The 24,205-nt window shown below is 53.1% G+C and overlaps 2 protein-coding genes across 2 annotated transcripts in view; one reads left to right on the top strand and one right to left on the bottom strand.

Annotated features, from left to right (window-relative positions):
* The window catches only part of PPP6R2 (protein phosphatase 6, regulatory subunit 2), a 40,695-nt gene extending 24,770 nt beyond the window's left edge, over positions 1-15,925 (top strand). Inside the window, exons 3-22 of the mRNA XM_006876410.1 lie at positions 2,938-3,075; positions 5,941-6,006; positions 6,799-6,911; positions 7,092-7,205; positions 8,259-8,388; positions 8,954-9,106; positions 10,554-10,700; positions 11,260-11,324; positions 12,296-12,411; positions 12,651-12,736; positions 12,845-12,925; positions 13,013-13,110; positions 13,403-13,460; positions 13,605-13,726; positions 13,910-14,055; positions 14,366-14,531; positions 14,627-14,718; positions 14,932-15,124; positions 15,538-15,774; positions 15,874-15,925. Of these exons, the coding sequence (XP_006876472.1) occupies positions 2,938-3,075; positions 5,941-6,006; positions 6,799-6,911; positions 7,092-7,205; positions 8,259-8,388; positions 8,954-9,106; positions 10,554-10,700; positions 11,260-11,324; positions 12,296-12,411; positions 12,651-12,736; positions 12,845-12,925; positions 13,013-13,110; positions 13,403-13,460; positions 13,605-13,726; positions 13,910-14,055; positions 14,366-14,531; positions 14,627-14,718; positions 14,932-15,124; positions 15,538-15,774; positions 15,874-15,925 (2,373 nt within the window). The remainder of the gene's footprint in view (positions 1-2,937; positions 3,076-5,940; positions 6,007-6,798; positions 6,912-7,091; positions 7,206-8,258; positions 8,389-8,953; positions 9,107-10,553; positions 10,701-11,259; positions 11,325-12,295; positions 12,412-12,650; positions 12,737-12,844; positions 12,926-13,012; positions 13,111-13,402; positions 13,461-13,604; positions 13,727-13,909; positions 14,056-14,365; positions 14,532-14,626; positions 14,719-14,931; positions 15,125-15,537; positions 15,775-15,873) is intronic.
* Positions 15,926-17,657: 1,732 nt separating this feature from the next.
* SBF1 (SET binding factor 1) overlaps positions 17,658-24,205 on the bottom strand; it is a 33,490-nt gene continuing 26,942 nt past the window's right edge. The window contains exons 37-41 of the mRNA XM_006876391.1: positions 18,546-18,653; positions 18,232-18,443; positions 18,048-18,135; positions 17,839-17,970; positions 17,658-17,756 (exon numbers count right to left, since the gene is read on the bottom strand). Of these exons, the coding sequence (XP_006876453.1) occupies positions 17,658-17,756; positions 17,839-17,970; positions 18,048-18,135; positions 18,232-18,443; positions 18,546-18,653 (639 nt within the window). The remainder of the gene's footprint in view (positions 17,757-17,838; positions 17,971-18,047; positions 18,136-18,231; positions 18,444-18,545; positions 18,654-24,205) is intronic.

Raw genomic sequence — 24,205 nt, 5'->3', positions numbered from 1 at the left:
TGAGGATTTTTGTTTTCTTTACATTGAGATGTAATCCATACCGAAGGCTGTGCTCTTTGATCTTCATCAGTAAATGTTTTAAGTTCTCTTCACTTAAAAGTGATGCCATGTTCTTCTTCATATAATCCAGCTTCTTGGATTATTTGCTCAACATACAGATTGAAAAGGATGGTGAAAGAATACAACCGTGGCACATAGCTTTTCTAATTTTAAGCCATTTAGTTTCCTAATGAGCACAGTGAAGTGTTTTGGAAAGCTCATTCTCCACATTGTTGTCCGTAGCTTGTCCTGATCCCAGGAATTAGTGACCTGAAATGGAATGGTCTTGACCATTCTGAGCCTGATAATCATATGATTTGTTATTCTGAAAATGACTAATTGAAGAGAAATGGCATTGTGTTCATCATCCAAAAGAGCATTTCAAGATCTAACTTGAAGTATGATATTGTCTGTGATAGTATAATATGCGTACACCTCCAGGTAGTGATGATGAAATTGAAGAATTCTACCAACTTCTTCAGTCTGAAATTAATCAAACATGCAATCAAGATGTATTGGTAATTACTGGTGAGTGTGATGAAAGGTTGGAAACAGAAAAAGGATCAGTAGTTGGAAAATGTGGCCTTGGTGATAGAAATGATGCTGGAGATCGCATGATAGAATTTTGAAAGGTCAGTGATTAGTTCTTTGCAAATACCTTTTAAATGTAGAAGACAATTATACACATGGACCTTGCTAGATGGAATACACACAAATCAAATTGACTACATCTGTATAAAAAGATGGTGGAAAATCTCCATATGATCAGTCAAAACCAGGCCAGGAGCAGACTGGAACAGATCATCAATTGCTCATATTCTGAAGAAAATTAAAACAAGTTCATGACAGCCAAAATATGGCCTTGGACATTTTTTTTTTTTTTTTTTTTTTGCCTGTAAGTGCTGTTGAGTCGGTTCTGACTCATAGTAACCCTATATAGGATTTCCAAGGAGTAGCTGGTGAGTTTGAACCGCTGACCTTGTGGTTCATAGTCCAGTGCTTAGCGTCCAGTGCCACACAAGGAGTTCAACCTTGAACATATCGCACCTGAATTTAGAGATCATCTCAAGGATAGGTTTCACGCAGCACACTCTAATAGAGACTGCAGATCAGGAGAATTGTAGAATGGTATCAAGACTGTCATACACGAAGAGAAGCAAAGCTCATGTCAAAGATAGAAAACAAAGAAAAGACCAAATGGATGTCAGTAGAGAGTCTAAAACTTGCTCACCAGAGTAGAGATGCTAAAGCAAATGGAAGAAATGAGGAGGTAAAAGAGATGAACAGAAAATCCCAACCAGCAGCTCCACAAGATAGAATCACATATGATAATGAAACATTCAAAGAACTGTAGTTAGAAACCCAAAGGGGAAGAGCAATGCTCAGCATTTGTCAAGCTGGAAAAAGCTGAAGGGAAATTAAAGCCTCAGCTGCAACTATTGATTGATCCTAATGGAGTCCTGGTGTAGCGCTGAGGGTTAGTGGGCTTGACGGCATAGTTGGTTTGAATCACAAGGCCAGCAGTTCAAGCTCACCAGTCGCTCCTTGGAAACCCTGTATAGGGTCCCTATGGGTTGGAACTGACTCAAGGGCACTTAACAATATCAAGAGGGGCACATTATTGAATAATGCAGAAAGCATCCAAAGAAGATGGAAGGAATATGCAGAGTCACTATACCAAAAAGAAATGGCCAGGGATGCCAGGGATGGAGACAGAGACGATGACGTGGGGAGACGGAGCGGCTGGGGACTTTGGACCCGGAGAGGGAAAGGGCCTGTGTGCGGACGACCGGGGTGCAGGCTTGCGGGGTATACCTTTGGTCCCTTTGGTTGGTGGATGATGCATGGAGGGCATTGTAACCATGGCAAGGAAAGATATACAATGGGATCGATGTGAAGCTAATGTCCTCCCATGTATACTATCACATAATTCACAATAAAGCCTTTTTTAAAAAAAGAAAGAAAGAAATGGTCAAAGTTCACCCATATCAAGAGTTAATAAATAGATAATCAAGAGCCAGTGATACTGAAGAAAGACGTTCCACGATGCACTGAAGGAATTGTAAAGAACAAGGCTCTGGGGATTGATGGAATAAAATTTAAATATTTAAACTAACTAATGCAGCACTGTAGACACTCACTCATCTCTGCCAAGAAATTTGGAAGACAGCTGGCTACCTGGCCAACTGGTTGGAAGAGATTCCTATTTGTGCCCATTCCAAAGAGAGGTGACTCAATGGAATGTGGAAATCATTGGACAATATCATTAGTAATCACATGCAAGTAAAATTTTACTAAAGACAGTACAAAAACAGCTGCACCCATACACTGACCGAGAACTACCAGAGGTTCAGCTGGATTCTGAAGAGGATGTGGAACAAGGGATATCATTGAGGATGTCAGATGGATCCTGGCTGAAAGCAGAGAATACCTGTGCTTTATTGACTGTACATAGTCAATAAAGCACAGGTATTCTCTGCTTTTGATTGTGTGGACAGTGACAAGCTATGGACAACATTCATTGTGGAGAATGAATATTAAAGAACACTTAATTGTGCTCATGAGGAACCCGTACAAGAGGCAGTTGTTTGAACAGAACAAGGGAACATGGAATGGTTTAAAATAAGCGAAGGTGTGTGCCAGGGTTGTATTCTTTCACCATATTTACTAGAACACAACCCTCTCCTTTCCTTGATGCAATGCCACTGGCCGTCTCTCCTGCTCTGTTCTCTCTGTGACAGAGGGCATGTGTGGGTGGGTCTTTTCAGTGAGCTGGGAGCTGCTGTCCCCTGGGCGCTACACTCTGGGCGTCTTGTCCATCCTGCTGGTTTTGTTGAGGGAAGGTGCTCCTTCCCCTATGCTCTCTGCCCTGCTGCTGACTGGTGTTTCTGGTTTCAGGTGATTGTATTTTTGAAGAAAAAGGACGGCTTCATTAGCTTGGTGCTGCGGCACCTTGGCACCTCGGCCATGATGGATCTGCTGCTGCGCCTGGTCAGCTGTGTGGAGCCAGCCAGCCTCCGGCAGGAGGTGCTACATGTGAGTTGTGCATGGTGACCCTGTGTGGGACAGCTCCCTGCCCGCAGGCTCCCCAAGAGATGGAGTATGTCCTTGGGCGTGAGCAACAGGTGCCTGGCAGAAGACTCCAAGGCGAAGCACACCCACACCCAGCTCCCCTGGGAGGACGTGAGCTCGAGGCTGGACCTCTAGGCCAGCTTCCCTCCCTCCCCACCTTCCCCATCATCACCTATGGCCATATGCCTAAGTGTGTTGCTGGGAGGAGAGGCTCACCACGAAAAGACAGAGTCACGGAGTCCAGACCTGACCTGTCATCATTCCTGGAGCCTAGCAGATCCCCTCCCCACATATCAGCCCTGAAGTTGGGGGCTTAGGTTAATACCCAGGGCTCTGTGGACAGCCCCTGCAGAGCCTCTGATGACAGCGTGGTGAGTGGGGGTCGCGGGCACTAGCGGGAGCCATGCTGGCAGCCCCCAGCACTTCTCTGAGTGCCCACTCCATCTTAGGGCAGCACTTGGGTATGTGGAAGCTGACGGGTAGAGAACGGAGTGTGTGGGGTAGCAGGTCTGGCCAGCTGTTGGGTTGCATCACACACATGCCCTGGACTTGGGAAGGTGATTTTGCTCTTCCTGTCCTGGCTCAGCATCTTATGGGGTGGTGGTGGGGCTGTTGGGGGACTCAAGTCGCTTGTATCTGTGTGGGTTGACTGGGGGCACTGGGTCTCCAACTCTGACTCACTTGTGCATTCCCAAGACTTGCTAAAGACAGAACAACAGCGGTGCTCCTCCATTTCTAAGCATGAGTGTCACTGCAGAATTCATTACTGCCCACCTTTCTGATTTGGATAAATGCAGGCACTGCCCTCTGATGACCCAAGAGGATTCAGGACTGCCCAGGCTGCACTGTGGCAACAACACCCCCAAGTCTTAGTGGCTAATGGCAACCAAGACCCTTTCTCATGCACTGTCTTGGGTCCACAGGCCCACAGAGGTGTGCAGCGCCTCCCTCTGGAAGCCTCCTCCACCAGACAGTGCTGGGTGGGCTGTGAGCGGTTAGGACAGGGTCCTCCTACTGACTCAGAGAACACACACAACTCTGGTCAGCCCCACATGCAGCACCGCTTTCGTGGCTAATGGACCCGGCTGACAGGCTTTGATGCTGAGCAATCGACTCCCCACTGCTCCACCTGCAAGAAGGGGTTGGCTTGGTGGGGTCTTTTATGTCAGTGTAGCAGCAGGGGTGTATGCAGTGTGATTGCACAGCACCTGTGTCGGGCCAGCTTTGGGGGGACAGCAGTGATGGCCATCGTGCTGTACAGGGCACTTCCCAGTGATGGTAAGAAGAGCCTTCCTGCCTGATGGAGCATGCCCACTTCATTCTGGGAGGTCGCACTGTAGTGGATGTGCCCTGAATGGACAGGTGTTGAAGGAACACCAGCACAGGCCTGGCAGACAGTTGTCGTGAAGCGCCATTAAGTAGGGTCTGACTCATATTGAGTCTGCATAGAGTTCCCAGGGAGTAGCTTGCAGTTAACAGTCCAGCGTTTTCCCTACAACCTCACAACAGGTAGATTTTTCAGGCCAAGTAACCGAGACAATATGCAAACAAACTTGATGTTCTAATAAAGTTCTATTCACAGTAGAAGGCTTCTATCAGCGTTGTTCCACTGGCCTGGTTTGCCAGCCCTGCCGTAGTGTCCAAAAGGGGTGTTTGATCTCAGGATGACGCAGCCTTAGCACACACAGTGCTCAGGGCTGTGACCTTTTAGGACCAAACATCAGGTCCACCCCCTGGGCGTGGGTCAACTGTGAGCGGACGAAGCTTCACCTGTCTGCTCCTAGAACCTGTGGGGTTAGGGGAGAAGGGAGATCCCTTGTGAATGGTGGGATTGGTGATGGAGTCCACACTGACTCTGGGAAGGCGCTTTAGAAAGGAACAGCAGTGAAGAGGACCGCACGTCTGGAGAAGCTGCATGTTGAGAAGGGACAGGAGTGAAGCATGTGGAAGCTGGACCAGAGGTGGCCCATGGTGGTCTTTGTGGCCTCCTGTCTGAATGGTGAGGCTGGTGCTCCTAGAAGAAGATCTGAGAACTGTGGGTGTGTTCGAGGGCTGGACAGACTCAGCCACGTGCAGGCTTAGGAAAGACTGGTCGCAGGACGGGCTGGCGCTCTTCTTGGATTGACTGGAATCATGACAGCAGTGCTGAGGGCTTCTGGTTGCAACAGGGCACACTCAGGTCATGAGGGGTACAGGGGACCAGGCTCTGAGGCATTTTCTCAGTGTGAGCTGCTGCAGATGAGAGGGGCAGACCCCAACCAGGGTCCCCAGATTGGCGCCCCGAGTTAGCTTGTAGGAAACAAAAGGGCTTGGTAAGTCCACATTGTCTCCCATTCACCCCTCGTGGGGCTCCCTTTGCTGGGTAGTAATGGATTCGCTTTCATTAATCAGGATACAACTCTCATGTGCGTTTTTTATTAACCAGGAGATAATTGATCCAAAGGGAAGAGACTGGCATTGGTGGTACCCCCCCCCCCCCCCCGACACCCTGTGGTCGTGGACGGGTGGCCCTCTGAGGCTGGTTGTGCCGTGGGTCTGGGCACTGGTAGTTCTCGCTTTGGCCGCCTCCTGTCCACAACCTTCATCTAGAGTGTAAGGGCCTGTGGCTGGCCAAACCCCACCTGTGCAGCGTCCCTCCCTTGTGGAACCTGAACTAAGGGAAACTGCCAGGCTGAAGTGAGACACCGTGGGGTGCTGGGAGATACCTCCAGTTTTTGGGGGCCTGAGGGCTTATCCTGGAATGTCCGGCCCCAAGGACATTCTCCCAGTGAGCTCTGCCTGAGACAGAGTGGCAGAAGTCCGCTGTGGTGAAGGTGTTTTCCTTTTCAGTGGCTTAATGAAGAGAAGATGATTGAGAGGCTTGTGGGACTCATCCACCCAGGTCAGGAGGAGGAGGTGAGTACCGGCCATGGGCCCACTCGGTCATGCTTGCAAGCCAGGGCCAGCTCAGTAGGTCTCCCTGGTCAGATTAGACTTCTGGGGCACATTTTAAACTGAAACTGATACATGTGTGCTATGAAAACAGTTTCAGCAGGAATGTATCAGTTACCTGTGGCAGAGCCTTAGACTGCCTCTAACCGTAGCAGGTGGTTTTCTGTTGCCCATGACCAGGGAAGCTGGGCCCTTGACTGGCCTGTCCACAGCTATCCAGAGGCTAGCATGATGCCTCTAAAAATAGGTGTGCGTTGATGCTCGTGCCCTGGGTGTTCTTACCTTTGTGGACTTGAAGTTGTGCTCCCAGCAGCACTGGCCCCTGCACCTGGCACGTGCCTGGTGGGACGAGTGGTCAGGCGACCTCAGGTCCAGGAGTCCTCATGGCTGAGTCACACGGTGCTCCTCCCCTCCCCAGAGAGTCGTGTTTTCCAAGCTCCCACAGCTCCCACGGGAATGAGCAGGGATGGCCTTTTAGGGTTGGAACAGTAATCAGCAGTGTAGTCTTGTGTACAACACACCTCCGAGGTACAGCTCTGCCACCTGGGTGTCCAGTTGTCAATCCAAAAAAAGGTCATAAGAATACCCATCTCTGTCGAAGGAAAGGCAGCAACGGGCAGCTTTGAGACACTAGTTAGGAGGGATGGAGTGTTTCTCTAAGGACTGTTGGCAGTGGCCCTTCTGCCTCCACGTGCCCAGTGCCTGCAGAATCCTGGCACCCTATGGGTGCTGAAGGTTGGCTCCTTGTTCCTGCAGAGGCAGTCCAATGCATCTCAGACCCTCTGTGATATCGTCCGGTTGGGCAGAGACCAAAGTGGTCAGCTTCAGGAGATGGCGGAGCCTGATCCCCTCCTTGCGGTCCTGGAGTCGTGAGTGCCACCCGAGGAGGTGGGGCCTCTGTGGCATGGGGACCCTGGGCCTGCCATCACCCCACATAGCCCTTGCCAGCTTCCACTGTTGGCTGTGATTGAGGGAGGTCTCCAGGGAGCCCCGGCAGGCTTGAGGGCAGACCCGGGGAGAGCCCTGCAGTGGCCATGTGTGTCTGACAGGCGGGGCTGTGTGGAACAGCTGCTCAGGAACATGTTCGATGGAGCCCAGACTGAGAGCTGCTTGGTCCACGGTACCCAGGTGCTGCTGACCCTGCTGGAGCCCCGGCGCACAGGGTGAGTCTGAGCCAGGCTGCTGGGAACTGCATTCTCATTGTGAAAGAGGAGAACTTGACCGTTTAGGGCAAATCCCCTTTGGTCAGTCTGGTAATCCCTCCCTAGTGGCCACTGCTCTTGTCAGTTGGCAAATGTGTTCTTGTACCTGTGAAAGCACTGCAGTAGGATGTGTGCAGGGTGAGTTGGGGACCCCTGGGTGATGCCAGGGAGGCCCCCATGCTGGGCTGTGACCCAGCCAGGACACAGCAGGTGGTTAAGCTTGGGAAAAGAAATGCACCTCACCTTTGGGTGTGTGTAAGTTTGAGACCCCATAGGGTTGTTTGAAAGTGTTGATTTGAAACAAGTGGGGGAGCCAGGCTGGCTCGTGGTGTTGCAGGTGGCCAGAGATGAGGCCATCCAGGGGAGCAGAGGAGGCGATGCTGTGAGAGCAGAGATGGGAGACAGGTGGCGTGGAGGGACTGGGGAAGGAGAAGCCTTCAAGCGAGGCTGGACTCCAGAGAGTGTTTCCTGGACAAGGGGGTGGGCAACAGCACCCTCCCAGAACTGCCCCACTGTGCTCTAGGCCCCAGCATTGACCTTGAGTGCTTTTAAAAGGGAACCAAGAGGAGCGCGGAGAAGTGGCTTCACTTCCGGGTAGTCAGCGTGTTCACAGTCTCCTGCTCTCCGGGTCTGGCATCAGATGCATTTGTTGGTTTATTATCGAAAAGCAGAAACATGAAGCTCTAGTTCTTTACACTAATGTGGTTCTTGTCCACTCCTCACCCTAGGAGTATGGCTGGCCCCAGGGGTTCGGGGTGGCCGGGAGGTGTGTGACAATGAGGAAGGAGCGGCCGGTTAGCCGGTTTCTTCCTGTGTGCCATCGGGTCCCTTCTCCTGGGCCATGTGTCTTTATCCTTGGAAGTCAAGCTCTCAGTCTGAAAAGGCCCCCGTGTCCCACCTGCTGCCCCGAGTCTCTCCCCGTCTCTCCTGAAGTTCAGGGCTCTCTAGTAGTGTTGCTCCCCTCCGGGCCTCTGGCCAGCTACCAGGTGACATCCATCGGCCATGCCTCCACAGGACAGAGGGCGGCTCACTGGACTCCTTCTCTCAGGGCCTTGAGCGGCCAGCCAGCGTCAGCAGTGGGGTACTGCAGGGCCTGGAGCCGAGGCTCAGGGATTTCCACTGCCTACTTCTCAGCCCACCCAAGGTGAGCACTCCGGCCATGTGTGTATGAGGCACTGAGGGGGCTGCCCTTCCCCCATCACCCAGGGCTGGGACCTGTGTAGCTCCCGAATGCCTCCTTGCCTGCTGGAACTGGGGTTGGGTGCATGTAATTGTGCTGAGGGGGTAACTTCAGAGCAGCCGCACCCCAGACCTCAGCGTTCCCTGAGATGTCACTCAGGGTGGCCACCACCCACCAGCCTGTGTCCTCCGGTGTGTCTCCTCAGTGCCCCAGGACTGGACTCACTGGCTCCTCTCTCAGTGCACTTGTTGGTTTCCTGTGAGAAAGCGAGTCTCCCAAAGGCAGGGCACCCCCAAGATGAGGAAGGAGAGACGGGTGACGAGGGGTGTGGTGGTGGCAGGGCCGACAGGGCCAGCAGGGCCTCAGCTTTGATGAGCCATGTTCCTGGGCAGAAGCCCCCAGAGAACCCCACATCTGCCCTCTGCCTCATGGGGTCTCCCACCCTCGAACAGGCCCACCTCACTTGCGGTGTTGGCTGGGGCAGCTGGGTGTGAGGGAGGCTGATAGTGGGCGCCCCCCTGTGCTGTAGAAAAGCGCCATCCTGACCACCATCGGTGTGTTGGAGGAGCCGCTGGGAAACGCACGTCTGCATGGCGCCCGCCTCGTGGCCGCCCTGCTGCACACAAACACACCCAGTGTCAACCAGGAGCTCTGTCGCCTCAACACCATGGACCTGCTGCTGGTGAGTGTCCACTTGGAGGCCTGAGGGCTCCCTCCTCCTGTGGCGTGGCAGGGCCAGGGCAGAGCGGCACCCTGGCCCTCCCAGGGACGGAGGAGGGCCTCAGCCCCAAGTAGAGAAGGTGGGGGACCGTAGGCTGTTAGGTTGGCGTGGGTACAGATGGGTGCACCTCCATCCTGATGTTTGAATCTGATGACTTGTCCAGGTGGCCATTTCTGGCCTGTTGGGACAGAGCTGCCAGCAGATCTGGGTTGGCCACTGCAGAAGACTCCCACTACCTGGGGGACTCTGATGTCAGGGAGAGACACGGGAGGCGTGGCTCCATGGGTGCTCTGCGTTACTGTCCTGTTTCCACAAGACCATGGAAAGTAGACCAGTATGGGCACAAGCTTGAGTCCGTGTGGCCAGCCTGGACCAACAGAGATGGGCTGGGGGTCCTTCCTTGGTGCCCACCATCACTAGGCCTCTTGAGGCCCTGCACCTCGACCCTACACACACACACTGAGTGCTGAACCGTGTGTGGCTGGGCTATGTGGACCTGGGCGCCTCCACTTGGTGAAGCCCAAGAACCTATACCTCCTAGTGTCCTTTCGAGGGGAGACGTGTGGGAGGGACTGCAGGGCACTGACCAGCGAGGGTGATGTGGTCAGTGATGTGGGAGGGTAAACCAGAAGCTCACGGAGGAGGGTGTCTGCTGGGAAGCAGAGAATGCGCACAGTGGAGGAGAACCCTGAGGGCTCTTAACCAATGCCCTTCACCACCTCCTCACCTCCACCTCCTCACCTGCTCTCACAGTCCAGGGCTCTGAGCGGAGACCCGGCCTCCACATGCTGTGCCCCGTGTCCTGCGTCCTCATGGTTCATGTCCCCAATCCTTTACCCTCACCCGCTCCCTGCCTCCATGTTCCGTCGTTCCTGTACCCCAGCCTCACTCCACACTCCCACACCTCCATGGTCCCCTGGGTCCCAGTGCTTAGGCACCGCTGTCCTGGAGGGTTCCACACGTGAAGGAGTATGAGGCAGGGGCTTGGCCCACTGTGGTCAGGTGATGCCAGGAGTGATGAAGGCCTGCGTCAGGAGTGCTGGGGGTTTCATGCCCCACACGGGGGTAGGGTGGGGGTGGGGAGGGGGGGTGCACGCTTAGTGAAGTATCTGCTGTGCTCACAAATGGGAGCTGAGGTATACCGTGTTTGTGTAGAGGTGACAGGGGATGGAGAGCTGGGATGGACTTGGGCCCATCTGCAGTCCCCGCTTCTGTGTGTCAGACCAGACACACAGGCTGTGTGGGTGGGAGCGATGAGGTCAGCAAGTCCTTGTCCCTGGCTCCCAGCCAGCTCAGAGGGTTAGAGACTTGGAGGCTGCTGTGTGGCTGTATGCATCCTTGTCACTCACCCAGTGTCCAACTCCACTGCATGGGCCACACTGATCACCCTCCTGGCCTCTGTCCCTAGGACCTGTTTTTTAAGTACGCCTGGAATAACTTCCTGCACTTCCAAGTGGAGTTATGCATTGCAGCCATTCTCTCCCATGCTGCCCGGGAGGAGGGGGCAGAGCCGGCACCCAGGAACGAGACCCCCGAGGACACACTGGTGACCCATGTGCGTGTACTTCCGCCCCTCAGCAGAGACTCCCTTGGGCTGTGTGAAGAGGGTGACAGGGACATGGGTGTGTGTCCTCCCTGGATACGCCAGTTGCTCTCTGACCCTCACATGAGAGGACACCAAATGGTAAAAGGCAGGATCAGGGCCTGCCTGGGTCCTGGCCTGGTAAGGACAGGGTGGACCTGGACACACCACATGGTCAGTGCTGGCTGAGCTGGAGCCTCTAGAGGGGTCATTGTGAAAAAGCTCCCTGAGACTTCAAAGTGATGTCTGTTGGAACGAGACACAGTCTTCCTTCCCCTGGACCTCCCTTCCCACCCTCCTGCATACAGGCACCCAAGTGAAGGGACCTTGCAGGGAGGAGGGATGTTCGGATGTTTAGGCTCTGGGAGTGACTGAGAGTTTCAGTCAGGGTCTGCCTTCAGACTGCTCTGCAGCGCTGCAAGGAGGGTACAGGGAGGCCGAGGGTCTGGGGACCTGTAGGAACTGCAAGCAGGGAGCTCCAGCAGCCGTGCTATCCTTGGGCGCCCTGTCCTGATGCCATCTGTGCCCCCAGCTGTTCCAGAAATGCTGCCTGGTCCAGAGGATTCTAGAGGCCTGGGAGGCCAACGACCACACCCAGTGAGTGCCGCCAGTAGAGAAGCTGGGAGGCCAGTGTGTGGGCAGGCCCAGGCGAGACCCGGGATTCAGTGGGGGGCGGCGGGTCAGCTGAGAGGGGTGAGACTGAGAAGTCAGGCTCCAGTCTTAGGACAGACATCCTCATTCTCATCCTTTCTGTCCACTTGTCTGGAGGCCCCAGCCATCTATTTCCTAGTCTCCTCGTCCCACCCAGTCTCTCAGTGGTCCCACCTTGGCTCTCACTGCCAGAGGCTCACTTACCCCCCTTTCCTGCCCCCACCCCATTCTGTGCTGCTTCCAAGGAGAGCGTGGGAAAGCGAGTTCTTGAGCTCCCACCTGCTACTTGAAAATGTAACCTGAGTCTTCCCCAAGGTCTCAGGGCCTTTAAGTCCCACCCTTTCTCCCTGACTCTTAGGTGCCCTGTCCTCTCCCTGCACGGGTCCATTCTCCAGGGACTCGGGAGCACTGGCCACCGTGCAGGGAGGGGCTTGAATCGAACATCTCGTGGTCTCTAGCTGACTTGGTGTTCTGTCCCTAGTATCCATTGTCCCCCGCTGATTTCTCAGCTTGCCAGGAACAAAGCCAAATTTGCACAGTTTGTGGGCAGTGAGGGAGGGAGAGAGGTCAGGAGCCGCCCTGTACACACTTGTGGCGGCCAGATTTGAGTAAAGTCCCAGCATGCAGCAGGTCTGCTACCCAAGTGGGCCCTGGGGGAGGCTGACAGGGTCTGGAAGTCAGGAATGAGCTGCTTTGGGGATGAATCTGCTGGTGGTCTCAGGCGAGTTGGGGGCACTGCAGTGAAGGCCCGTGTCCCTTGTGGAGGAAAATGACTATAGAGATCGCACGGGCAGGACTGACTCGGGAGGATAGTGGGAAAGCTGGGCTCCCTCTCCTGGCGGGGGGAGGTGGGGAGTGTCAGGGCCAGAACTGGGGACCAGTACTCACCATGCTGACAGTGGTCGGGTGGCTTTCAGGGCAGCCGGAGGCATGCGGCGTGGAAACATGGGCCACCTCACCCGGATTGCCAATGCAGTGGTCCAGAACCTGGAGCGAGGCCCCGTGCAGACTCACATCAGCGAGGTCATCCGAGGTGAGAGCCCCGGTCACACTCCCTGCGTCCAGTTAGGCCATGGGTGTACTTGGGCGGGGCCTGGCACCACCAGGCCCGAGCCTCCTCTTAGCTGGCAGGAGAGGGGCTGCCCTTTGGTCGGTTGCCACAGGTTTGTGTCCCTGCAGCAGTGCCCTCGAGTTGGGTCCTCCTTCCTAGGCTGGCGCTTGGACAGGCCGAGGAGCCTTAGTCCAGGGGCCTGAGCAATATCAGTTCTGCAGGACTCCCCGAGGACTGCCGAGGGCGCTGGGAGAGCTTCGTGGAGGAGACGCTAACCGAGACCAACCGCAGGAACACTGCAGACCTGGTAAGCATGCTCAGGCGAGTGCAGCCTCCCTCAGTCCATGCCCCCCAACATCAGGCCCCCGGGTGGTCTGCCCGGGTCCCCGCTGCCCTCCCGCCCTGACTGTTCCAGGTGAGCACACACCACCTGCACTCCTCCAGCGAGGACGAGGACATCGACAGCGCCTTCCCCAATGAGCTGTCCCTGCAGCAGGTGGGTGAGGGCTCCTGTGTCCTAGGGGCATCTTGAGGCCCAGCCTGCTGCTGGGGCCCACGATCCTGACAGGCATTCGTCCCTCAGGCCTTCTCTGAGTACCAGCTCCAGCAGATGACGGCCAACTTTGCGGACCAGTTTGGTTTCAATGACGAGGAGTTTGCAGACCAGGACGACAATATCAAGTGAGTGGGTTCCCAGAGGACTGTCCCCTGCACAGGGCACCACACTCCGTCCAGCTCGTCCCTGGTGGTCAGAGCAACTTCTCCACTCCATTCTTCATCACTACTTGCTCTGTACATGAAGTCTGAGGAGAGGCGGAGGGCAGGTGTCGGCACAATGCCACAGCCAAGTCCGCGCTCCTGGACTTAGAACCTTGATTTGACCACCTCCATATGGAGGCCGACCCCGAGTCCCTGGCTGCTGGGCACACTGGTGGAAGAGGGGACAGGTGCAAGGACATCTCTGTCCCCGCAGTGCACCGTTCGACAGGGTTGCGGAGATCAGCTTCAGCACCAACGCAGATGACGACAGTGTGAGTGGGGAACAGAATAGTCTGGGTGGGGGAGGCTGACTGCAGAGAATGACCAGAGGCTTGTGGGAGCTGGTGGCCTGCTGCCAACACCCCATCTGTCCCTCTGACCCCCAGTCCCAAAGTCACCTGGCACCTCTCTCGCAGCCACATGCAGCACTATTTGAGGCCTGCTGCAATGACCGCATCCAGCCCTTCGATGATGAGGACGATGACATCTGGGAGGATGGCGAGCTGAGCCAGTCGGCCCAGGTGACAGCCAGAGCCAGGTGTGCCTGCCAATCCTCTCAGCCACTGTGGGCGAAGAAGGAGGGGTCAGCGTCCCCTTATAGAGGGACGGGCCTGGAGCAGCCAGGGGACTTCCCTCGTCTGCCTTGGCCCCAGGCAGACAAGTGGGGGCGAAGGGAGGCTCAGGGTGGGCGTCATGGGGCGTGTGATCACCGAACCCTCAGGTTTGGAGCTCCCCATGCTGCAGAGAGCAGCCCAGAGCCCGGCGGCCACAACGCAGACGTGGACACTCCCCGGGGGGGCAGTCGGAGCCCCAGCCCACCTTCTCCTGTGCAGAAGGAAGTCCCTGGCACAGAGGGTGATACAGAAGGTGGGTGCAGGGATGGGGGTGGGCAGTGCCACAGGTGGAGGGGAGATGGGTCCCTTGCCAGGTTCCCATGTCTGGTGGGTGACCTTTCACACAAACATGCTGGGGTTCACTTCACCCGTGGTTACGGCCCTTCATGTGCACACCTGACTGAGACTCTCTGGGGGTGTCTGGATTGATCAGGAAACATGAGTCCCAGGGGGCCACTCTGCTGAGCTCTGGTGGGTTACAGGGCTACTCTTCAAGCTCAGGAGTGATGTGGACAGCGTCTTTGCAGCCCCAAGTCCTAGACCACACTGTGCTCCCCCTGCAGGTGCCCGCTGGACTGCAGTGTTTGATGAGCCTGTGAGTGCGGCGCCGCAGGCCCCAGGGGCGGCTGTGGACATCGGCTCCAGTGTCTGGACGGTCCCCTCACCCGCGGCCTCAGCACCAGAGGAGAAGGGCTGGGCCAAGTTCACCGATTTCCAGCCTTTCTGCTGGTAACACAACCACATGCACTGGGTTGTCTCCCAGGGTGGCCTCCTGGGGTGGGCTGTGCACAAAGCTGAGCTTAGACCCGACCCTCTTCCCGCAGCTCCGAGTCAGGCCCCCGGTGTAGCTCCCCTGTGGACACAGACAGTGGTGACCACGTTCAGTCCAGCCCAGCCCAGGGCGTAGAGAAACCCGGTAAGTCACAGTGGATCTGGAGGGGAGGGGCGGGCCACATATACAGACCACACCTCTTTGTCCTGGACCTGTTCTAGGCAGTAATTTTGGGGTTCAGGTACACACCTTTGACCCAAATGTGTGAGGAGGCATCTTTGTCTAGACGACTTTGCACACTCCTGTGTGTTGTAGATACAGCGGCAGGTCATCTGCATGCTGGCCTCTCTCTTCCAGCTGCCCCGGAACCCCCTAGGGCCTGGAACACAGGTGTCCTCAGGACGATGCCCCTGGGGGTCTCCAATGGCAGCTCCGCCAGCACCTCAGACCAAGCAGATGTCAAGCAGAGGGTAGGCGGTGTCCAGGACTGTGTTGGCTCGGGCTTCAGCCAGGAGACCCCCTTACAGGCCTCAGCAACCATCACTCCAAGGTCAATGGAAAGTCGAGTTGGTCATGGCATACAAGGGCCCCTGGGATGGGAAGGAAACTGGCAGCTTCTCCAGGGGGGTCTTCGGCCCCTGGCTGCCCTGGGCTAGGGCGGGGGAAGCACAGCTTGTGAATCACTGTTCAGTGGGGCCTGGGCATGCCCACCTGTGGCCTGTTTCTATGGGAGTGTGAGTGCTGACTGACTCCCAGGAGCAAGCCTGCCTCAAGTCAGCTGCTGAAAACAAGTCAAACCTCTGGCAGTGGGGAGTGGTGGTCGGCTCAGATGTCCTGACCTGGGAATTGGTTCTCTGGGGAGGAGATGGATGCGTAGGGCCAGCTGGGGGCTTCAGACAGTGCCATGGGGACAGAGCACACTCAGGCCTTCTGTCCTCAGGCATGCGGGGGGTCTGCACACAGGGCCGAGCACACACCCAGTGCAGCGCCGGAGCCTGCAGCCCAGAGCCCCATCAGTAGCTCTCCCGGAACTGTAGACATGGCCCCTGTCCTCGCTGAAACCAGAGCCCCTGGAGCCCCTGCCGCTGCCACCACCGCACTGAGCAAGGCTCCAACCTCTCCTACTGCATTGGCTGCGCAGTCTCCCCCAGGGCCCATCATGGCCCTCACCACAGTGGCCCCCTTGGGGACAAAGGACAGGTGAGTAGACAGGTGCAAAGGGGGGCTCCTGTGAAGGCTCCCGAGGCTCCCAGGATCAAGCAGCTGAGGGGGGCCCCTACCCTGCCACTCTTCCCACAGGAAGACTGAGGCCCCCCCGCCGGGAGGAGCCACCTCAAATGGCCCTCTGTGAGGCTGCTGCCGCCGCCGTGCCCAGCGCCGCCCACCAAGAAACCACCTGGTGACGCAACTTGTCGTTTTTAATTTAATTTAATTTAATGTTGAAATAAATGCTGCATTGGTAGAGCTGGCAGTGGGAGCCATCGAATGCCCAGCTTGTGTCCCTCCTGCTGTGGCCAGCTGTGTTGTAGCAGTGGCCCCATTGGGGGGACAAGCTGCCCCCGCCCACACAGCAATAAAGCCCACTGCCTGGCTCTGCCTGTGGGACCGGGTTGGGCCCCACGGAGCGCAAGGAGCTGCCTAGCAGGGCCATCCGTGCCGAGGCCAGGACTCATGGACATGGTAGCCGGGGCTGCCCAGGGCTGTTTTTACCGTTTTTTAGCGAATGCAGGAAGACCACGTTTTTTGCACTTTGTTGTCCCCGTGCAGCAGGTGACGGGGGCTCCTCACTCAGCATCCTCTCCCTACCCCCTGCCTGGGGGTGAAGGGCATGTGTCTGTGATGGGGAGAACCCCCCCCACAAAATGCACCAGGACATGGGCTTGTGATTCCGGGCTGTGGGATTTGACTGCCTTAACCTCCCCCCCACCCCACCCCCCTCAGCCTGGTGGAAGGGCCAAGCCGGCAGGGTGCACGACAGGACCAGGTGGTGGGATGAGGCCATTGGGCCGGGCAGGGGCTCGTGTTCCCCTCTCACCTTGTGGTCACTGACAGGCCTTCAGCCCCCACTCCAATAAAACAGCTGTGTCCTTCTTACTGCGCTGCCCCGTTTACTGGGGGGGTGGGGTTCAAGTCATCATCTCTAGCACCTTTCTACTCCCTCCCAGAAAGTCACACCCCATCTTCCTCCAGCCACAGGACAGACCCAGCCAGTGCCACCCTGACACCCTGGCCTCAGGTGCTGGGGGTGGTTGGTGTTGAGTTACTCCACTTTGCCAATCACAGTGCCCAGGGAGGTAGGTCAGGGCTGAGGGTCCCATGGTCATCCCCCACAAGTGTTCCAATGCCAGCTTGTCAACTCCCAGGGCACTTGGGGAGAGGGGACTATTCGAGGTTCCCATAGGTCCAGTGTGTAAGGTGGGTGAGGAGCACAGTCAGGAAAAGGGCCTTGGATCCTGGGGTCGTGACTCCATTGAGCTGGTGCCAGCATACCCGAGAGCCCTGTATAGAGGTTGGAGCTCCATGATGCACAGGGAGCTGAGCAGATGGTGGAGGGACCCACGCGGCTCCTGAGCCCACTATTTCAATTGTTCAGGCCCTCAGCCCACCCCCACGTTATAATTCCCTCCCCTCCGCAGCCTCTTAGTGGCCAAGGACCCAGATGGGACAAGAGGACCTGCAGAGCTCTCAGAGGCAGGCAGTATGGGGGAGCAGCAGGGCCCAGGAGATCAGAGCAGGACGCAGCCAGGGCCACAAGATCCATTAGTTCTCTGTTTATAGACTATCGTTCTGGGGACATAGTGTGGCAGCCGGCCAGGGCCAGCAAGGCTCTGGGCAGGCGGCCCCAAGGGGCTGTACCATGGCTGCCCGACACCAGGCCCGCCAATAAGTTAAGTCCATTAGGCCGGGAGGGAAAGGGGGGGAGGGGGACGGACACTGTACAAAGTCAAGTGCTGGGGGCTGGGGCCTCAATACTGTCAGGGCCAAGGGGGGGCCTGTAAACATGGACAAGTGGCCCTGCCCCCCCCCCCAAGTGGTCTGTGACACTGGCAGTGCCAGGTGAGGGAGGGCAGGGGGAGGGGTCGTCAGGCGTCCGACAGACAGCTCTGGATCCGATCGACCCACTGCTGGGCTGAGGGCACATCCTGGGCGCAGAAGTTGTAAACGCGGCGTGTCGTCTTCACCTGTGAAAGGGAAGGTGGCTCAGGACCCCGCGGCCCCGTAGAGCCTGTGCCTGTGCCCAAGACCCCCACCCCCCATGCTCACATCAAAGAAGGCCTTCTCATCCACGGTCTTGGGGGCCCCCATGGTGGGTGTGCCGGGAGCCACAGACTCCACCTCAGCCAGGTCGATGGTGCCCTTGCATTCCGTGTCCACCCGGTGGTCGTAGTAACGCAGCTGCATTGGGGCAGGGCGGAGTGTGTCAGGCATGGCTGAGCACGCCCCCCACCCCAGGACCCCTGTAGGCTACTCACCTGATGCTTGGTCTTGTCTAGCACAAACCAGCGGGCCTTCCAAGGCTTCATGAAGGCCCCCTTCTTGAATAGGGTGCCCTCATAAGACCTGCACAAGATGTTCTTAATGGGGGTTCCTCAATCAAGGCGGAAGCTCGGGCCCTGGTAGGGCTCCCAGCCATGGCCCGCCCGCCCGCCCACCTACCTGTTCTCGCTCTCGGCAGTCTGGAACTGGCTGTAGAGGGTGCTGGTGCTGCGGCGGGCTGCCTGGCGGGAGCCGGACGTTGTAGACCCGCTGCTCTGGTCGCTGTCCAGGCTGAGGCTCAGTGTGGAGCCCACGGGTCCCTCCTGCAGGTACACGCCCAGCGAGCGGCGGTGCTGCGGCACACTGGACACCAGCAGGGAGCCAGGGGGGCCCTGAGAGAGGGGCTCAGCGTCAGGGCTCAGGGGCTCACCTAGGGGCAGTGTGGCTACCTGCTTTCTTCCCGATGCTCCCATGCGTGCCCCTCCCATGCTTACACGCCCATCTGGACGTCCTTCGAGACGGTGGGCGGCCTTCACTCGATCCCAGGTATCTTTCCAGCGCTCAGGAGGTCGGCCCAGCTCAGTCTCCAGCCGCTGTAGCTCCTGGAGACAGAAGACGGCGCTGAGGACAGGAAGTGCCCTCGAGCAGGACATTGCACTCACAGGGCTGGGCCAGGGCTGAGATCCTACTCAGCAGGGACAGGAAGAGGTCAGCTGGGGATGGAGGCGTGGAGGCGTTCTTAGTGGTGAAAAACAACACCCGTCCTTGACGCTGGCTGAACATGCACATGCACGCTGCTCATTGAGCGTTTCCCTTGGGAAGGTTCTTCCAGACATGGGCACACACACACCAGAGCGATGGTCCATCAAGAACAGCTAGCAGCAGAGGGCAGCAAGGGGTTTGATGATGGGGACCCCACACGGTCTGGTTGTCAGGTGACTGACCATCACTGACTTCAAAACAGCTTTGATCAATATCGTTAGGAATTAAAAAGCAAAACAAGACTTTGGAGAAAGTTCTGGAAGATATTAAAGGGTACCAAATGGAAATTCAGGAGTTGAAAAATACAACCACAAATTGAACTCACTGGATGGAGTATATCAGACACAGCTGAAAGAGAAAAAAAAGCCAGACTAGAACCTTAAAAAGAAAGGGTGGAAAACACAGGAAAGAACTAAATAAAATGGAGACATGAAGGGAACGGGTGGCTTGAGTCCACAAGAAAAGTGTCATGGGGGAGAATGGGCAAGAGAAGTAGTTAGAGAAAATTGCTGGAAACTTGCCAAAATTTGTACAAGAAATCAAAATACCCAAGAAATACTACACACCCCAAACAGGGTTGATTAAACACACACAGGACAGTACAGTAAATCTGCTGATAAAGACAGAAAATCCCCAAACCAGCCAGAAGAGTGAAGACATGCTACTTTAAAAGTACAGTCATAAAACAGCTGACATGGGCTAACTTCCGCTTCCAGCCGTGTCCTTATCTTCTCCCTGAACAACCCTCCCATCATACACAACATCATGAAATGGAGCAAAAACAGGACGTTTTCAGAAGTTGGAGCGCCATGTGCAGTGCTGAGGTCTCTGGTCAAGGTGCAGGGAGACAGGACTAAGCTCAGCACCGAGTCTTGCTGAGCTGAGGGGAAGCTGTGAGCAAAACTAACTGGAGGTTACACTCAGTGAAGACACACACACAAATTCCACTGTAGCAGGATTAGAAACAGGCTCTGAACTCAACTAAAGAGAGAGAGTTCGAATGCACACTGTAACAACATGAACGCACCTTGAAAACACTGAGCGCAGTAAGCCAGTCACAAAGGACAAATACGGTATGCTCTTACTTACCTGAGATGAGCAAAGAAACAGAAAATGAACAATAGTAGTTCATCAGGGTTGGGAGGGAGGTGGTCATGGAGCTTTTGCTTAGGGGATGCTATTGCCTTTATGTTACCGGTGGTGGGCTAACTTACAAAAGGATGGTAACAGCTGCACACTATGAACAATACAGTCAGCATCAGTGGCTTTTACATATAAAAATGGCTGAATCGGCCATGTTTTTGTAAATAGTCACCACACACACACAAATCTTGAGAGGAAGTTGACCCACTAGTTCATCAATTAACTGCCTGCAAGAAGAAAAACCAAAAACACTCTTCAAAAAAAAAACCCAGCTTATAAAAAAAGTCATTAGGTAAGAGTAATAAATAGCAGGGTAGTAGAAAAAGTTTGAAAAATAAACATTTGGAAATCAAACCAGTGTTGGAATGAGCAAATAAGAAATTCAAAGCAGAAAGGAAACCAGCGGCGCCACCAGTAAAAACGCTGCAAAATGACTGCAATCCACTCATACCTACTAATAATTACACTGGGAGTTGAGTGAAATACACCAGTCAAGAGACAGAACAGCAGACTTGTGTTGCTGTTAGATGTCCATCAAGTCAGTACCAACTCAGCAATCCTATGCACAACAGAACTAAACACTGCCTGATCCTGGGCGAATCTCACAATCATTGCTATGTTTGAACCTATTGATGCTGCCACTGTGCCAATCCATCTCGTTGGAGGGTCTTCCTCTTTTTCTCAGATCCTCCATTTTACCAAACATGATACCCTTCTCCAGTGACTGGTCCCTCCTGACAATATGTCCAAAGTATGAGAGACGAAATCTGGTCATCTGGCTGCACTTCTTCCAACACAGATTTGTTTTGGCAGTCCATGGTACTTTCAATATTCTCCAGCACCATAATTTAGATCTTCTACGGTCTTCCTTATTCACTGTCCAACTTTCGCACGCATTATGAGGTTACTGAAAATACCATGGAAATAACCATGGCTTGCGTCAGGTACACCTCAGTCCTCAAACTGCCATCTTTGCTTTAAAGAGGTCTTGTGCAGCAGATTTGCCCAATGCAGTACATCATTTGATTTCTTCACTACTGCTTCCTTCAGTGTTGATGGTTGATTTCAGCAAAATAAAATCATTAACAATTTCAATCTTTTCTCTACTTATATGGATGTTATTTATTGTTACAGTGATGAGGACTTTTTTCTTTATATTGAGGTGCAACCCAATATACCAAAGGCTGTGGACATTTAATCTTCATCAATAAGTACTTTAAGTCCTCTTGGCTTTCAGCAAGCGAGGTTGTGTCATATACATATTGCAGGTTGTGAATGAGTCTCGATGCCATGTTCTCTGATTATTTGTTCAGCATACAGACTGAATAAGTATGGTGAAAGAACACAACCCTGGTGTGCACCTTTCTTAATTTTAAACCATTTGGTGTTCCCTTGTTCTGTTAGAACAACTGCCCTTTGGTCTATGTACAGGTTCTTTATGAGCACAATTAAGTGTTCAGGAATACTTACACTTCACAATGTTGTTCATAGTTTGTCATGATCCACACAATCAAAAGCCTTTGCATAGTCAATAAAGCACACGTAAGCATCGTTCTGGTATTCTCTGCTTTCAGTCAAGCATCTGACATCAGCAATGATATCCCTCATCCCACGTCTTCTTCTGAAACCGGCTTGAACTTCTGAAAGTTCTCTATCAATGTAAGGTTGCGGTCATTTCAATATTTAGTAAGACTACTCACATGGGATATTGATGATATTGGCCAATGGTTTCCGCATTCCATTGGGTCTCCTCTCTTTTGAATGGGCACAAATACATCCATTCAGTTGGCCATTTTTTTCTTCAGTTCTTTCAGCTTGAGAAATATTGAGCGTGTCCTTCCCTTTTGGTTTTGTAACTACAGGTCTTTACATATTTCATTATGATACTTACCATTGGCTTCCCCAGCTACCTTTTGAAATGTTCTGTTCAGCTCTTTTACATCATTTCTTTGAGTTGCTTTAGCTTCTCTTAGTTTAAGAGCAAGTTTCGGTCTCTTCTGACATCTACTTTAGTCTTTTCTTTTTTTCCTGTTTTTTTTGTTTGTTTGTTTGTTTGTTGACCTGTTGCTTTCTTCAGTATGATATTCTTCATCTCTTCCTGCAACTCTTTTGGTCTTCGGTCATTAGTGTCTAATGTATCAAATCTATTCTTGAAATGATCTCTAAATTCACAGGTGGGATATACTCAATATTTTGGTTCTCGTGGAGTTGTTTTAATCTTCCCCAGTTGTAGCGTGAACTTGCATATATGAGTTATCGATGATGTGTTTCATCTGCCCCTGGTCTTGTTTGGCTGATGAAACACTCATTCTCCATCATCTCTTCTCAAAGATGTAATCAATTTGGTTCTTATGTATTCCATCTGATGAGGTCCATCGTTGTTGGAAAAAGGCATTTGCAGTGAATAAGTCATAGGTCTTGCAAAATTAGATTGTGTGATTTCCAGCCTTGTTTCTATAACCAAGGACATATTTTCCAACTGTTGATCCTTCCTCTTGATTTCTAACTTTCACATTTCAATCACCTGTAATTATCAATACACCCTGATTGCATATTTAATCAATTTCAGACTGAAGAAGCTGGTAGAATTCCTCAATTTCATCATCACTGGCTTTAGTGGTTGGTACGTAAATTTGAATAACAGCGGTCTTAACTGGTCTTCCTTGGGGTCATCTAGATATTCTCCTGTCACAGACAGCATTATACTTCAAAACAGATCTTGAAATGTTCTTTTTGATGATGAATGTGACACAATTCCTCTTAAGTTTGTCATTCTCAGCATAGTAAACCATGTGATTGTCAGATTCAAAATGGTCAATACCAGTCCATTTCGGTTCACTAATGCTTAAGATATTGATCTTTATGCATTCCATTTCATTTCTGACAACTTCCAATTTTTCTAGATTCATATTCTACACATTGCACGTTCCAATTATTATTGCTGGATGTTTACATCTGTATCTCATTTTGAGTTGTGTCACATCGTAAACAGAAGTCCCAAAATCTTTACTTCTTGTGCATCACTAGTCAACTCTGCTTTGAGGAGGCAGCTCTTTCTCAGAGTGAATTCCAACCTGAGGGGTTCATCTCCTAGCACTATACCTGACAGTATTCCGGTGCTGATAGTGTTCCACTGCTATTTATACGGTTTTCAATGGCTAAACATTCAGAAGTAGTCCACTTAATAAACATTAGAGCAGAAATAAAATAGAAAATAGAAAACAATAGCATTAACACAAGAAGTTGGTTCTTTGAAAGGAATAATAAAATTGACAAAACACTGAAATGTAACAAATGAAAAGAAGGTGCCAATAGTAAGTACGAAATTATACAGGTGTTGTCACCACTAATGGATGTCCCAACCAAAAGGATAATAACAATAAAGAATTGTATATTAAAATCTAGAAAGGGACACATTTCTGGAAACACAGAACCTACTTAACAGACAGAAGCAGAAATCTTGAATAGACCCATAACACAACACCAAATTGATCAGGTCATTAAAGTACTCCCAACAAAATGAGGTACGGGTCCAGATGGCTTTATTGGTGAATTCTACCAAATATTCAGAGAAGTTGTTGTTAGGTGCCATCGAGTCGGTACCGACTCCTAGCGACCCTATGCACAGCAGAACTAAACACTGCCCGATCCTGGGCCCACCTCACTATCGTTCCCACACTTGAGCCCACTGATGCTGCCTCTTTGCCAATCCATCTCGCTGGGGGTCGTCCTCTTTTTCTTTGACCTTCACCCTACCAAATATGATCTCCTCTCCAGGGCCTGGTCCCTCATGACAATAGGTATTCAGAGAAGAGCTGATGCCAATTCTACACAAGTATTCCAGAACATAAAAAGGATTGGGAAACTCCTGAATTCATTTTATGAAGTGAGCATAATAACCCTCATCCCAAAGAAGACAAAGACATCATCAAAATAATTACATAACAAAATTCATCATTAACATAGAAGCAGACATTTCAACAAAATCCTAGCCAGCCCAGGACTATCAAGAAGGGAGAGCATGAATGGAGCCTGGGTCCTACTTAGAAGAGCAGTGACAACAGAGACTGTGGCAGAGGCGATGACATGGAGAGACAGAGCAGCTGCGGGCTCTAGGACCATGGACTGAATAAGGCTGTGTGCCTTTTGAGCAGGAGGCTGGCTTGAAAAATATGCACTTCTTGTTGTTGTTGTTAAGTGCCTTTGAGTTGGGTCTGACCCATAGCGACCCTGTACAGGGTTTCCCAGG

This window comes from Chrysochloris asiatica, unplaced genomic scaffold, assembly GCF_000296735.1.
Source record: "Chrysochloris asiatica unplaced genomic scaffold, ChrAsi1.0 scaffold00378, whole genome shotgun sequence".
NCBI classification, from domain to species: domain Eukaryota; kingdom Metazoa; phylum Chordata; class Mammalia; order Afrosoricida; family Chrysochloridae; genus Chrysochloris; species Chrysochloris asiatica.
Note: the sequence above shows the minus strand (reverse complement) of the source record. Positions and strands in the feature narration are given on the sequence as shown.